The sequence below is a fragment of the Python bivittatus genome, unplaced genomic scaffold (genome assembly GCF_059951505.1).
Source record: "Python bivittatus isolate LINGU-HERP-01145 unplaced genomic scaffold, Pbiv_v1 ctg000840_np1212, whole genome shotgun sequence".
NCBI classification, from domain to species: Eukaryota; Metazoa; Chordata; class Lepidosauria; order Squamata; family Pythonidae; genus Python; species Python bivittatus.
Genome location: NW_028277113.1, coordinates 16,056,313 through 16,070,429, shown reverse-complemented (window position 1 = coordinate 16,070,429; position 14,117 = coordinate 16,056,313). Strand labels below are relative to the sequence as shown.

At 42.2% G+C, this 14,117-nt stretch overlaps 1 protein-coding gene across 1 annotated transcript; it reads right to left on the bottom strand.

The window, feature by feature from the left end:
* Nucleotides 1-406: 406 nt before the first annotated feature.
* Nucleotides 407-7,309, bottom strand: EDN1 (endothelin 1). Its single transcript, XM_007430432.3, has 5 exons — nucleotides 6,994-7,309; nucleotides 5,208-5,361; nucleotides 3,698-3,856; nucleotides 3,121-3,234; nucleotides 407-1,764 (listed from the first exon to the last, which is right to left on the bottom strand). Exons 1-5 carry the CDS (start codon nucleotides 7,055-7,057, stop codon nucleotides 1,623-1,625), a joined length of 633 nt encoding a protein of 210 aa, XP_007430494.1. The 5' UTR covers nucleotides 7,058-7,309; the 3' UTR covers nucleotides 407-1,622.
* Between the last annotated feature and the right edge of the window lie 6,808 nt (nucleotides 7,310-14,117).

Genomic DNA, 14,117 nt, shown 5'->3' with positions numbered 1-14,117 from the left:
CTAAGCCTGTTATACCATTGATTAATACCTGTCATATGGTAATCATCCGTGTCTGAAGTACTTACAAGGAACATTAAGAAATGCAGTTTTGATGGTGCAATAGTATGGAATAAAACATTTTGTTTCCTAAAACTCAGTTCAAATTAGGTATTTGTGAGAAGGATATGACATGTGGACCATATATGAGTATGAAATCTTGTAGCACTGGAAAATGGTAGGTTGAGACCTTGTCCCAGTGAGTCCTATAAAAGTATACATTTAGAGAAGTCTTATCAATCAATATGCAAAATATTTTCTAAAATGAGTCCTAACTTCAATTTACCATATTATGCCCAATGAAAGTGAAGAAGCAACATAAAAGAGAGTATAAAAAATAATAATACAAGCACTATAAAAGAAACCGAGTAGTTCAAAATATTTATTTCTAGTATATTTACCTTAACAGGCATAAAAATTTTCCAATTTCATACAGAAATTTATAAGACATATAGACCAATATGGCCTGTTTCAATATACGTTCAACATAGTAAATATAATTGACAATTGCTTGAATATAAATATAATATATAATGGTAAAGAGCACATCATACAAAATATGATCCAGAAACATTATACAGCAAATTCATCATATAGATAAATCCATTGCTATTAATGTTTGCTCAGGATAAGCCTTTGATCTTAGATTTAAACTAGTGTTGCCTTCAAATTTTATCTATAGGGAACAAGGCTAGGCAGCACAACCTCTTAGTACAACTTTGGTCATTCAAATCATGTTTTACTCAACAGCACTAGATTTCAGTTTTTTCAGACATACTAAAGTTCACTTATTAACAATCCTTTATCACTCCGATTCTGGTAACACTCTTTTAAAAGATGATCCACTGAAAAACTGTGAGATCTACTTTCCCAAGTATCATTGTATCTTTGGGATGGTGGCAATTTACTTCATTCCCTCACCACTAGAGCATAGACAAGTTTGATCTGCAGTCCTGAAAATCTAAAACTAAATTAACTGAACTATAGGCAATTATGCTTAAAGATAAGAGGATGAAGCCAACACTCAAAACTCACAAAATAGTTGTAATGTTAGTTTGGTAAGAGTGCAACTTATAGCATATGAGGTAGACCTGTAACTTGGGAGATGTGCCTTGATCAAAATAGCACAGTCAGTTGCCCTTTAATCGTGGTCAGAACTAAGGCGTCTTCTCTTTCAAATCTTGATCTTTCCATTGCTGATCTTGCCCACAACATAGCTTGGGTTATATTGAGGCTGAACCCTGACAAATCAAAGGAGCTGATGCTTTAAATGCTACTCTCTTTTTTGGAGCTGGGACCCAAACGCATCTATTCTTGATCTGACAGTCTGTAAAGGAGTTGGTTAAAAAGTCTTTGACCCGCTCAAACCAACTGAATTCTGAAGAGATGCCAGTATTTATCTGCTTTGTCATCAGTCTGAATGGAATATTTATCTGGGCTCTCCTTTACTTTTAGAGAGTTAATATTTAGATCAACACTCCTTGATCTTTTCCTGAAGTGGAATGTTAAGAAGCCAAAACAGAGCTTCGGCAAAGCTGTGTCAGAAATTCTTGATGACTTGAGGATTAGGACTGGTGATCTTTCCACTACGATGTCATTTTCAGACTTTGCCAAATGTTTTGCTTTTTATATATTCGGTTATTTTTCAGCTGCTGTGGTTTGCGCAGCTTGTTTACCAGTTTGGCAATATTGAAAGAAGCTTTGATACTATTTCGAAGAGTATCCAATCTGCAGAAGAAGAAAAAAAGAGAACTCATTAAGTTAAATGATCAAGTATGTTGATGTATGTATAGATAGATATAGACATCACACATTCTAGCTGTCTTAGTCACATGTGTATTTAATTAATCAACATTTTCTGGTACTACAAATTCTTCAATCTCTATAACCCAGAGTTACATGTAGCTGTATTATTTTTTTCCATATTACTTCTTGAGATGTTATGCAAGGCTTATAAGTTCACATACTCTTACAGCATTCAAATTTATCTCACTTTAGTGCAGGAGATAAATAAAATACTAATATAATATTTGCAAGGTATATGGACTCAGTTACACAGCAATGGATGCACTTTTGGAAAACCTGAAGGATCAGGTTGGGGACAGATGGTCCAGAGAAAATCTATTTATGGAAGGGCTAAGAGTTGACATATGATGGCATATAATCAGTATAATCTACCAAGAAGGGATAAAAGTATCTACTTGCTAAACTCCCTTGTATTTGACTTCTGTTAAAGCTAGAGCGGAGATTTTTTTTTTTTTTTTTTTTACAAAACAACGGCAACTCTGTTAGCACCATACTTTGTCTATAAACTAAATTGCATCCAAGTGCATTAAATAAGGCAACGCTGCTAATAACTGTATTTTTGCACCCACATGCTGAACTTGGGGGCATTCATTCCTGCCATAATTCCATTTTTTTCCTAAAGAGGCTGAGCCTCTTTGCAGAAAACCAATGCTACTGAAAAGCATTCAAGGGCAAAATTCTGATGTAACTTTTATTACAAAAAGTTTCACACAAATGGTAGTATGTCACACATGGGAAGTTAAAAGAAGCCTCTGGAAGAATGACATTATCATCTATACGAAAAGACAACGAAACCTCACTTTAATGCAGCAGCTGGAGGAGAGGGTTTGGTTATTAACAAACATTCATTAAATTAGAAGTACCCTCCTCGGGTGATTTGCATAATGATATGAAATTATGCCATTTACATTTTTATGCAGATGATCTTAATTGATGCAGAAAATTTGTCAGTTTCCTGCAGAGTCTGTTGGCTCAAGGTCTGGTAAACTGAGTGTATACAGACAGCAGTATACTGATGGCTTAACTGAACACCGCACATTGGGAAAAAGCCTTTTTCCAAGTCAGTCTAAAGGAAATCCAACTGAACACAACTCATAAATGACCATTTACAAGAACTGAAATCAGCTACATACACCAGTTAGGAAAATGTAGAGTCCGCTTAGCTCCTACTGAAACAAAAGGCTAACTTTTCACTTGCTTGAGATTTTATGTATTCCACTGATGGTACACATTTATTGGAATCAATCCTTTTCTAGAAGTTGCAAAGGACAATTTTACCTTTTCATTTTCCTGATGTCAGCCAGTTGATGAAATGTACATTTCAGTCCAAGCCCTTTGCAATCTCTCTCTTTAAGAAGATGCTTCCATCCCTTCTCTGTAGTGGACTGAGATCTGTTCATATCAACAACAACAAAAAGGTGCAGCTGTGAGAAACATTCACATTTCTTGCACAAACTGTAGCACGTTTATTAAACATTAATCTTGTTCTTCCTCTATAACTAGTTAATGTCGCTTTACAATAAAGTTGAATTAGCTCATCTTGTTGTGTTTCCTACCTGGGAGGCTGACCCTGGGAATGATGAAATTTGAAGTTCAAAAGGTGCAGAGGGCATCAGTTGCCTGTCCCTGCTCAAAATCATTCACTGGATGTTGTGTCTGAATAGAGACTAGGACCCTAATGCTAGTCTAACACTCTAACGCCACCCTGTTTATTTAGATGCTTCAAAACCTGTAGCCTTCAGTCACTTCACTGATATCAACACAAATGTTCAGGCGATGGCAGCTCAAATACTTAGAAGCGAAGAACGTGCATTGGAATCCAGATCTCCATTCAGCAAGCAAAGAGAAATCCTACCTGTGCTCGGTTCCTGCCTGGCAAAAGCTCATACACTTCTTGTCCTTCAGGCTAGCACAGTGGCATCTGCTGGGAGATGGCTGAAGCTTCCCAAGTGGTAAGTCTTTAAGGGACCGTCTGGTTCGAGAAAGACTTCCAAGCCCATATGGCACAGTCCGCCTATAAATAAATAAATAAATAAATATTTAATGAGCAGCGTGTGATCTCCCAGTTATTCTTAGACTGCAACTTCCATCATCCCTCACCACTGACCGTGCTTGTAGGATCAGACTGGAACTACAGTTTGGTGTGAAATGGCTGTGTGTGTGAGGCTTGGCAAAAGCAGACATCTATGAGGCCTATCTCAGTTCAAACTTCTAATAATTTGGCAGCATTAATATCCACTGAGCAAAGACGCACCCTCACTTGCCTCACACACTATGGGTAGAGCTCTATTAAGCCAAATATTTAAAGCAGGATTGGTGTGTGCTAGCAGCAGATACATTTCAGCACACTCATCAAGGATTACACAACATGATTTGTCTGATAGCAACCTGTCTTTGGTTTCCCTTTGCTAATTTGATTAACTGAAATCCTGCCGTACGTGATGCTGATCCGGCAGAGCCCCATAGGAGAACTTTGTGGCCAGATTTTGTCTTAACAAACTTTGCTCATAGTGTATCAAGCCAATTTCAGTCTAACACCACAAATGGGCCCATTAAAATCAGATTTCATGCATGAGAGCAAATAGCTGAGCTTCCTTGAACTGCTGTACTGTCAAACACACACACACAGACAATCCAGAAGAACCAAAATTAAAGTTTAGGATTATGCTTTTAGGCTAAAAAAGTCAGGCGTTGTCAATTTAATAAAAACAGCCCATGGAAATAGATTGCAAACTTAAGAAATACATCCAAACAAATGTAGGTAACAGCTTCCACTCTTCTTTTGCTGTTATTAATAACCCTTTCTTCCCAGGCTGCAGTGTTGCACACTTAAATTCATAGCTACAAAGGTTAAGGATGCAAATCTACAAACTGCTTGGAAGCAAGCAGAATGCAACCGTGTTCGATTTAGATGCCGATCCAACAGAATTGTTCCAGAAAACAGCTTCCTGATGTGCACTTCTGTTACACTCACACAGTAATCTTTAGACCAGCCTGCCCTAACCTGGTTCCCTCCACTTTATGGAACTACAACACCCCTCACCACCATCAGTATGATGGAAATTGTAATCCAACATATCTGGAAAATACCAGGTTTTCATTTTTGCTTCTTTGAAGTGCTAGGAGCAAACAACCCTGCCTGAACAAACAGGTCTATCCCCAGATTATCCTAAGTCTGAAGTGCAATTAGAGTTCCCATTTGTGCTCCTTTGGATCTGGCTGATGGGGGCAGATAGCCCTGGCCAGATAAACGAGGGATGTGCTGAGCTTGCCTTAACAGAAGAATCCCAGACTAATTAAACCGCAATCGCAGAGCGATAAAAACTACATTAATGGCTTAGTGCCAAAGCGGAGGCAGTACTTACTCTGGAGTGTTAATCCAGATGATGTCCAGGTGGCAGAAGTAGACGCACTCTTTATCCATCAGGGAAGAACAGGAGCAGCGCTTGGCTCTGCGCGGCGGCGAGGGGGCGCCCACGGGCTGCTTGGCGGCTCCCGCCCAGGCACCGAGCGCGGCGTCTGAGAAAGGCAAGAAAGAGGCGTTCGCTGAGCGGCGCCGGTGCCAGAAGCGGCCCGAAGCAGGAGGCGAGCGCGGCGCCGGACTGCGCTCGACCGAGACCGGGGGCAAGCGCACGGCTCGGAAAGGAAAGCAGAACATCTCGACCGGCGGCGGACGAACAGAGGACACTTGGGGAAGCCTGACGTGCCCGCCGCTCCCGTGGAGCAGCTTCCCCGCCCCGCTTCAAGAACTGCACGTGGCTCCGCGCTGGGCGACCCGCGTCGCTAAGAAGCGCAAGGACGAGACCGGGAAATACAAACCGGTCAGTCCGCGGCCGCCGTCGCCGCCGCGGAACCGAAGCGCGCAGCCCGCTCCGTTCAGTGCGCCGCGCATCTTAAAACCAACCAAGTCCTCTCTGGGGTTGACGGGCCCTCGAGCGACAAAGGCGAGCGAGCGAGGCCCCGGTTCTTATCAGGCGACTAACGAGCGCTTCCGAGCCCCTGGGCAACGCGGCTCATGGGAAGCGCGGTCCCAAATAGCTGCAGGAAACTGGACTGACTACCTCTACGAACAAAAGCAAAGGGAGGAGGAAAGATCCTTTCCTGTCAGTTTTCGAAGACCGTGGGCTTTAGCGGGATTGCCCAGAGATTCGCCCTCAAGATAAACTGGGACTGCAACTCCCCAAATGCACAACCAGCACGCGTGAATAATGCGGGGTTGGGGTAGCCTGTTCAACGTCCGAAGTTGCGCTCGACTGCCGGGAGGGAGGTTGCTTGTGATGGGGAAGGCATGGGAGTTAATAACCTCTACCTGGCATAACATGATAAACTGTAAATCATGGTTTAAATATCACGGTGGCTAAGGTTAAGCCAAACAAAACACATTCTGCTTCGAGGAGGTACGAACCATCACCCTAACCCATGAGTGTTTTGGTTTAGCGTATCATACGAACACAACCGTAGTGGCTTGTTCACGGTGGTTTCTGGTTTAGCGCTCTGTGCGAACGCAGCTGAGGACTGCCAGCTTTATACCCCTTTACAAGAAGCCTCACCTCCTTTAAATCAGTGGGTTCCTGCTCCCTTAATTCTGCTCAGGGTCCGTCCCATCAACCGCAGCTCGCAGTCGGTTGCTCAAGTGCCCCAAGATTTTGCTGCCTGAATCTCTACCTTCCAACTCTTGGATCATTCGCCTGAAGCCCCATCCCTCTGGCTAATCACCTCGGGCTAGTGAATCCAGGAGGCAGAAGGGTTCCTACAGCTGCTCTCACAGGAGAAAGGAAATATTTTTTAAAAAGAATCCTATTGATAAAACTTGCCCGATCCCCACCAGTTAAGCCAAATTTGCGAACGGCCACCGCTAAAACGATGCACGGTAGTAGATTCTATCGCCTCTCAGACCGGTCTTCGCCTGGAGGATCGAATCTGGGACAAACTAATTATTTCGGATTAAGTGCCTTGAGGACCGTAGTCCTGGAGTGCCCCTCAGAGAGGCTAACTAAATAAGCGCCTGGTCAGGCTGTGGAAACGTTTTAGAGCACAGAGCATCAGAGCTTCGCTGTTCTTCCTTGGTCGGATGCAGTCTATCGGCACAGCCAGCCTGGACTAAGTACCTTTGCAGAGGAACTTAGATGACAAAAGGGTTCCTCGACTTACCCGCGTGCTGAGCTCCCTGGCTGATCACAAAAAGTAGGGGAAGGATCAACCGCTTGTAATCCATCCCGACGGTTGCTCCGGCAAACCCAGGGGCAGGCAGCGCAATTACGCCTTTAACCCGCTTTACTCCTGCGGCAGGTTGCAGGCAGTCACGAAGCGGATCGATCGACCGACCCCTGAACCAGGTTCCTCGCCGCAGTCCGCCGGGCAGCAGAGAGGAGAGCTGCGCGCAAGGAGGAGGAGGGGGGCGGAGCAGGTGGGCTGGCGCTCCTTCTTCCAGCGAGGCTCGGCGAGCGCTTCTGGCTTGGTTGACTCTCGGCGGCTCCTTTTATACGCACCCCTAGAGAGCGGAGTAAACAAATCCTACTTTATTATGTTATTGTGTTATTAGTCACCGAGAGTCAACGTGCAGAAGAAGATAAGGGCAGGCTGGAAAGGAAATCGCTGCAAGCTTCAGAGAGGCAGACGCCGTCTGGCAGGGTTACACAGGAAAATAAATACTCGGCGCAGACTTTTAGGAAAGGAAGACTCCCGAGAGCGAAGGGCGCCTTCGGCACTCCGCCCGCAGGAGGCGCACTGCTAGCCGGAGCCGCGGCAGGTCTCCCCCCTCCCCCGCCCCGCTTGTACGGTGAAATCTTTCTGACGCAGCATTGAACAATAAGGAGAATAGTTGTATCTTTCCCCTTGTTAAGCATGTGCACCCATATTTTTTTTTAAAAAGGTGTTGAATCTTAGTGCTCTCAGCCCAGATCACAAACCCCATCTAGGCTAGCTAGCTGATTAGAACTGGTGGGGTGGGGGCATCAGGTTGGGAAGATTGAATTATCATGGTGTTATTTTTAAAAACTATCCAAATATTTGGTTTCATAGACTGCAAATTTCTATAATGATCTCCTGCTCATAGAACCAGTCCTATAAAATAACAGTCACATGATAGCTGCAGGGTTTCCATTATCCCTCTAAAACAGTAATCATGGCCTATTGCCCTGTATTGCAGAAGAGCTCCTTGAAATGGAGGTTTGTTGCAAAGTCCATCTAAAGTAATAGTCATTCCAGATAAATGTTCTTCCAATTTTGTAACAAACTGCAAATGTGCTTTCCTAGATTTAAGCCTGGCTTTAAGTAGCTTTGGGGGTCTCCCTTCATTATTCAACCCTTTTCTCATTTAAGCAGCTTTTCAGAGCTGACTGACACCTGGGAGAAAGAGGACTTCTGTCCGTGATGATTTCCAAAAACAAAAGAAAACCAAAACGACACATGCTCGTTCAGAAGTCCAAAGGTACCTTGATTGTTATGGGGGTATCAACATTCATGCAACAGTGCTGACCAAGACACACACACACTGTGTGTGCATGTGTGTGTATATATATCTACAACAGAAATAATAGAACCAAACCATCATGCAAGAATGACTGTTGGGGTTATATTGCAGAAGAACAAGAAGAACTGGCAAAATGCTGTGACAAGATATCACTTGCATCCATTACCCTACTTAGTTCTAGAACACTGTTTTTCAAACTTGGCAACTTTAAGATAAGTGGACTTCAACTCCCAGGATTATCCAGCCAGCATGGTGGCCATGGAATTCTGGAAGTTGAAGTCCACACATCTTAAAGTTGCCAAGTCTGAAAAACAGTGTTCTAGAAGGCTTGGACTTGGGACTCACTAGCAGTTCCAGCAGGAAGGGGTCCCTTGCAGACTTAGTTTTGCAGCCTGCAATGCACTCTCAGATTACACTGCCAACATTCAGCAGCAACAGCCTATTTTTGATGACATGGATGCATTTTATTCCCCTTTCTCTTGCAAAAATGAGAGATAAAATACTACAGGAGCCCTCACATACATATACATAGAGCAGGCCAGGAATTTGAAAGGTATCCCTCTGTGGATGTTACACAATTACAGGCCAGGCTCCCAGTGGCCCTTAGAGGTCAAAAAAAGTGCACACTTGGCCCAGAAGAAATGCCTACAGTACTTCTGCAGAGAGAGAGAAAGAGAACAGGTGTAATTTCCCTCTTTGTTTCAACCTGGGCCTCTGCCAAATGCGCTTCCTCTACATGTGTCCCTCTGGGCTTTGAGCAAAATCAGTCCTTTTTCTTCTGGTTTTATTTTCATTTTCCACCCTTCAACAGTCATCTTGACATTGCATATATCCTACATGTTCACAGGTCCTGGTTGGGCTGACTTTTTTTTTAATATGTAGGTTTATATAGTTCAGAATAATAATAATAATAATAATAATAATAATAATAATAATAATAATAATAGAAGAAGAAGAAGAAGAAGAAGAAGAAGAAGAAGAAGAAGAAGAAGAAGAAGAAGAAGAAGAAGAAGAAGAAGTCCCCCAGTGAGGCACTACCTTGACGTAGTTGTGGGGCTTGTGTGCTCCGAGGAAGATGAGAGCTATGCTAGAAATTCAGCCATACTGGACAGTTCTCATCAGAGGAGCCAGACAAACAGTGCCTCTCCCATAAACAATATGAGCTGTAATTTACAGAAAAATACAAGATTGGTCATTGCCTGCGTCAACAAGGACTGTGCTAGGTGTTCTAATTCCTGGACATCTGGGGACACGTGGGCTACAGGACTCAGGACTGTGGCTGAGCAACCAGGGCCAGCAGCTGCAGGACTACTGGAAGAAAAGTTGTTTACCCGTCACAAATATACAAAGACTGAAAACAAAGAAATAATGATCTGCTATTGCAAATCAAGTCCAACGAGAAGAGGACATCTGAAAAGAATGCACCAGTTCTGGAAAGAACAACATCCAGAATCAGAAATAACCGAACAGAGGCTAGCAGATGAATGTCGATTTATAATACAAAATAAAGTATTCACAGAAGTAGAAGAACTGCAAGGCTCTATCCAGGGCAAAGAAATCGAATCAGTATCTGAGCCAGTATCTCAGACTATAGAGGCAAACCAGGGGGAGTCAGCAATAGAGGAAGCCAGCCTAACTACTGAATTGTTTTCATTCCCAAACCAGGCACCCTCTCCTCTGTCTTCTCCTCAGAAAGAACAAAGTCTTCTAACTAAAAGACAAGAGGAATTGAAACAAAGAATAACTGAGCATCTAGAATAGCACAAAAACAACAGAATAAGGTTGCCTGCATTGAAGCTTGTTAAAAAGAAACAGCACAAGTATTAAAAGATGCTAATACTGTAATATCAAATATAAGCACCAGCTCATTGCAAGAAACAAACCAACTAATGTACAGTGCAGCTGCAGTGATACTTAATACCGTGGGTGCAAAATCAACAAACAAGAAAAAAAGTCAAACAGTGCACCACCAAAATGGAAGATTAGGTAGGAGAATAAGATCAGCATGCTAAGATCAGATGAAAGCAAGCCAGAACAGATGAAAGAAAAGAAGCTGAAGAGCAAGAAGACCAAAGAATACCTGATAAAGAAATATCACCTAGAAACAAGGAAGATCAAAGAAGCACTAGAAATAATAAAGCAGCAAATAATAGCCATAGCCAAAAAGATTGGCAGATACGAAGCCCGAATTACATACTATAGGCAGAATCTTTGATTTCAATCGAATCAGAAACGTTTCTATCAATCCATCAACAGAGAGACAATGAACCAGTCAACACCTGACAAAGAGGAAACAGTGCAATCCTGGGCGCAGCTATGGGACAACCCAAAGAAATACAAGAATGTAGTCTGGACAAAGGAGGTGGATAAGAATAAAACAGAAGCTGAAATGAAAGAACTTGTAATAACAGCAGAAATGATGGGAAAAGGGCAAGGAAGATTAAGAATTGGTCAGCACCAGGTGAAGATGAACTGCATAGTTTTTGGTTGAAACATCTGACTGGTCTGAACCCACTCATTGCCAAACAGTTTAACAACATACTGCAAGGAGGTGAAACTGAAGATTGGTCAACATCTGAGAAAACTTACCTGATAATGAGAGGCCCAACAAAAGGGGCAACACCAGGCAATTACAGGCCAATTACCTGTTTACCAACAACTTTCAAGAGCCAGAATTGAGAAGACAGCAACAGACAGTAAATGCCACCTCTGCAAAGAAGCTGAAGAAATAGTTGACCACCTAGTTAGCTGCTGCAAAAAGATCACACAGACTGACTACAAACAACAGCATGACAAAGTAGCAACAATGGTGCACTGGAATACCTGCAAGAAATACCATTTGCCTGCAAGCAAAAACTGGCAGGACCACAAAACTGACAAAGTAATAGAAAAAGAAGAAACGAAAGTGCTCTGGGACTTTAGAATTCAGACAAGCACCTGCCACACCACCCCCCAGACTTAACAATTCTTGATAAGAACGACAAAAAAGACTGGATAGTGAACACTGCAATACCTGGAGACAGCAAAGTAGAAGAGAAAGAACTGGAGAAAATCACAAAATAGAAAGACCTGCAAATAGAAATAGAATGACTATGGCAAAAAAAAGCAAAGATAGTACCAATAGTTATAGGCGCCTTTGGCAATCCCAAAACATCTGGAGCACCACTTGAACACCATTGGCATTGACAGAATTGAAAAATCAGTCAATTGCAAAAGGCAGCTTTACTTGGAACAGCCTATATCCTGCGACGATACCTTTAACACCATCAAACAAGAATATTTGCCTATCCCAGATCCTTGGGAAAGCCTCAATAGGTGGATAAAAATGCCAAATCCAGTCTAAACATCTGGCTGACTGTGCAACCAACCATAATAATATAATAATTTATTGAATTTATATGCTGCTTGACTCTCAGCAACTCTGGGTGGTTTACAGTTGTTGAAACATTTAAAAAACAGAGAACAATACAGAAAACACAAAAACAGCAAAAGACAAAGGGACAATGATGGCAGAGGGGAACAGAAAGGAAGAAAGGGCTATCGATCACCCTCTCCAAAGGCCTCCTCCCTTTGAAATCCCACTTTGCCCATAGAACTCTCTGTGCTTTGGTACGCTGATAGGCCTTCAACCACACAAGCTTGCTTTTAGGAGGAATGATCATATAGCAGTCATCAGACTGATATGGACATCACTGTGGGAACTGACATTTCCTAGTTCCAAATGTCATGCCAAAATGAAGAATATGATTCAGAGTGTTGAGGAACATAATTTCCTGAAACCTGGAGGAGTTTTAAAACTGTAGGTAGAGCATGTCTATTAATGAATGCTTAAAAGTAGGGGATAAGAGGTTGGGGTGATCAAAAATCATGAATTCAGGCTTTTGAATATGGGTTGAGTCCTAGGCAGGTAGTTGGGAAACTATCCCAAATAAATTCTACCTGTCCAATGTGGGTGAATGAATGAATGAATGAATGAATGAATGAATGAATGAATGAATGAATGAATGAATGAATAAATAAATAGCTAGCACTTGTGGACGGTCCCCTTCTATCAGGAGGTGCAACAAGAGGGAGAATGGAGGTAGGCCTTCTTGGTGGCTGCTCTCCTGATGTCAGCTTTGTGAGGTAGTCCAGACAGAAAGCATGCGCAGATGAACTAATTCTACTTTATTGTAAGGTTACATTAACAGATTCTTGCAGGTCTGGAAGTATTTCTCCCCCAGCCCGAGAAACTAGGGAGGGTCCCTTCTGAGATGTTTGCTATGCCTACATTCCTTTGGCAGGCTAAACTGCCTCTTATCCAGCCATAGCCCCGGCTACAGCTCTTCCCCCGTCTCTCAGTGTCATTCCCATACACATATTGTGTTATGATTGTATTTGTATACCACTTGGAAACTCTAGAGTGAAGTGGCTTATTAATCTAATAAAATAAATAAATGGACAAGCTAAACATGTGTTCACGAAATCACTTTTCCTGCATTAACAACTTGTGTGCACCAAGATAGTAGAAGACTAGATTATATTAATGCTTACTTTATGATAGCAAAACTTTGGTTAAAAAAATACAGTATTTCAGTTAAAAATCTATAACTCCGCCTTTAAAAATAAGGCCATCTCAGCAGATGATAGCACCTGGCAATGAAGCTAAGCAAGGTCAAGACTGTTTAGTATTTGGATGGGGGACCAAAGCTGCAGTCTAGACTGGAAAGTTGGAAAAAATATCCCAGGAAAAGCCAAAGACAATCTAATTCCATACTGTTGCCAAGGAAACTACAGTCCAGGAAGTCGCCAAGCCTGACTTGGAGGAGATACTATCTTTTTATAATGGTTGGTGTCTAGTATTTCACTTGTAACATACAGTTCATTTGGGGAATATCTTATGCTTGCTAGATCCCTTTTATTTCAGAGAGTTCCTTAACATCTTTTTGACAGTTTTCAGAATTTTTGAAGACAGAACCACTGAATTAGAAGGAACCTTATTGACCATCAGGTCCAAACCCTGCTCAGAATAGGATTTGAAATTAAGCATCCTGTGACCACCTCCTAGCAAATGGGGGTGCTTAAATGCTCCTAGCAAAGGGGGTCCCACCACCTTCATAGATAACTGGTTCCCGTCTTAAACTGTTCTGATTGTTAGGAAGATTTTCCAAACTTTCATCTGAAATCTGCCTTCCGGTAATTCAGGTGTTATCCAGCACTCTGGAATTACAGAAATAGGTTATCATAATTCCAGTATTTCACAGAACAATCACTAATCATAGAATTGCTAATTTGTTTTGCTGCCCTCAGCTCTGTGGCCCAATGAAATAGCCAATTAACAACTATGAGAAAAGATGATTCTTTGCTCTGATTTAATTATCAGAGTTGTTATATTTCTGACACTTGACAAGTCGCAGTTAACACGTGATATCTTGTACCTCCCTGTGGAATAGCAAGTGCAGTTAAAGGCAAAGATAAACAGACAAAGGGACAAAAATACAACCCTTACTACCCTGGAGTGTCTGTTATTTTAAAAGAGCTATCTCACCCACCAAAGATTTGGATTTTTCATAGCAAGCCTTTTTCTTGACCATTTCTGTGCTTTGAGCAACAGCTCAATTAACAGTCAACCAAAATATATTCTCCGTACCCTGAAAAGCTTTCTCCGCCCACTAAGCTTTTGTTCAAGATAGAGGCCACTTAATACCTCTCACCCCTCCAGTATTAATCCTAAAAATGCCACCAACTTTTTTGGGGGGTGGGGGGAATGCAGATATTTAGTGCGGAAATTCACATTGGCCATGTTTTCCATTCTATTGTTTTA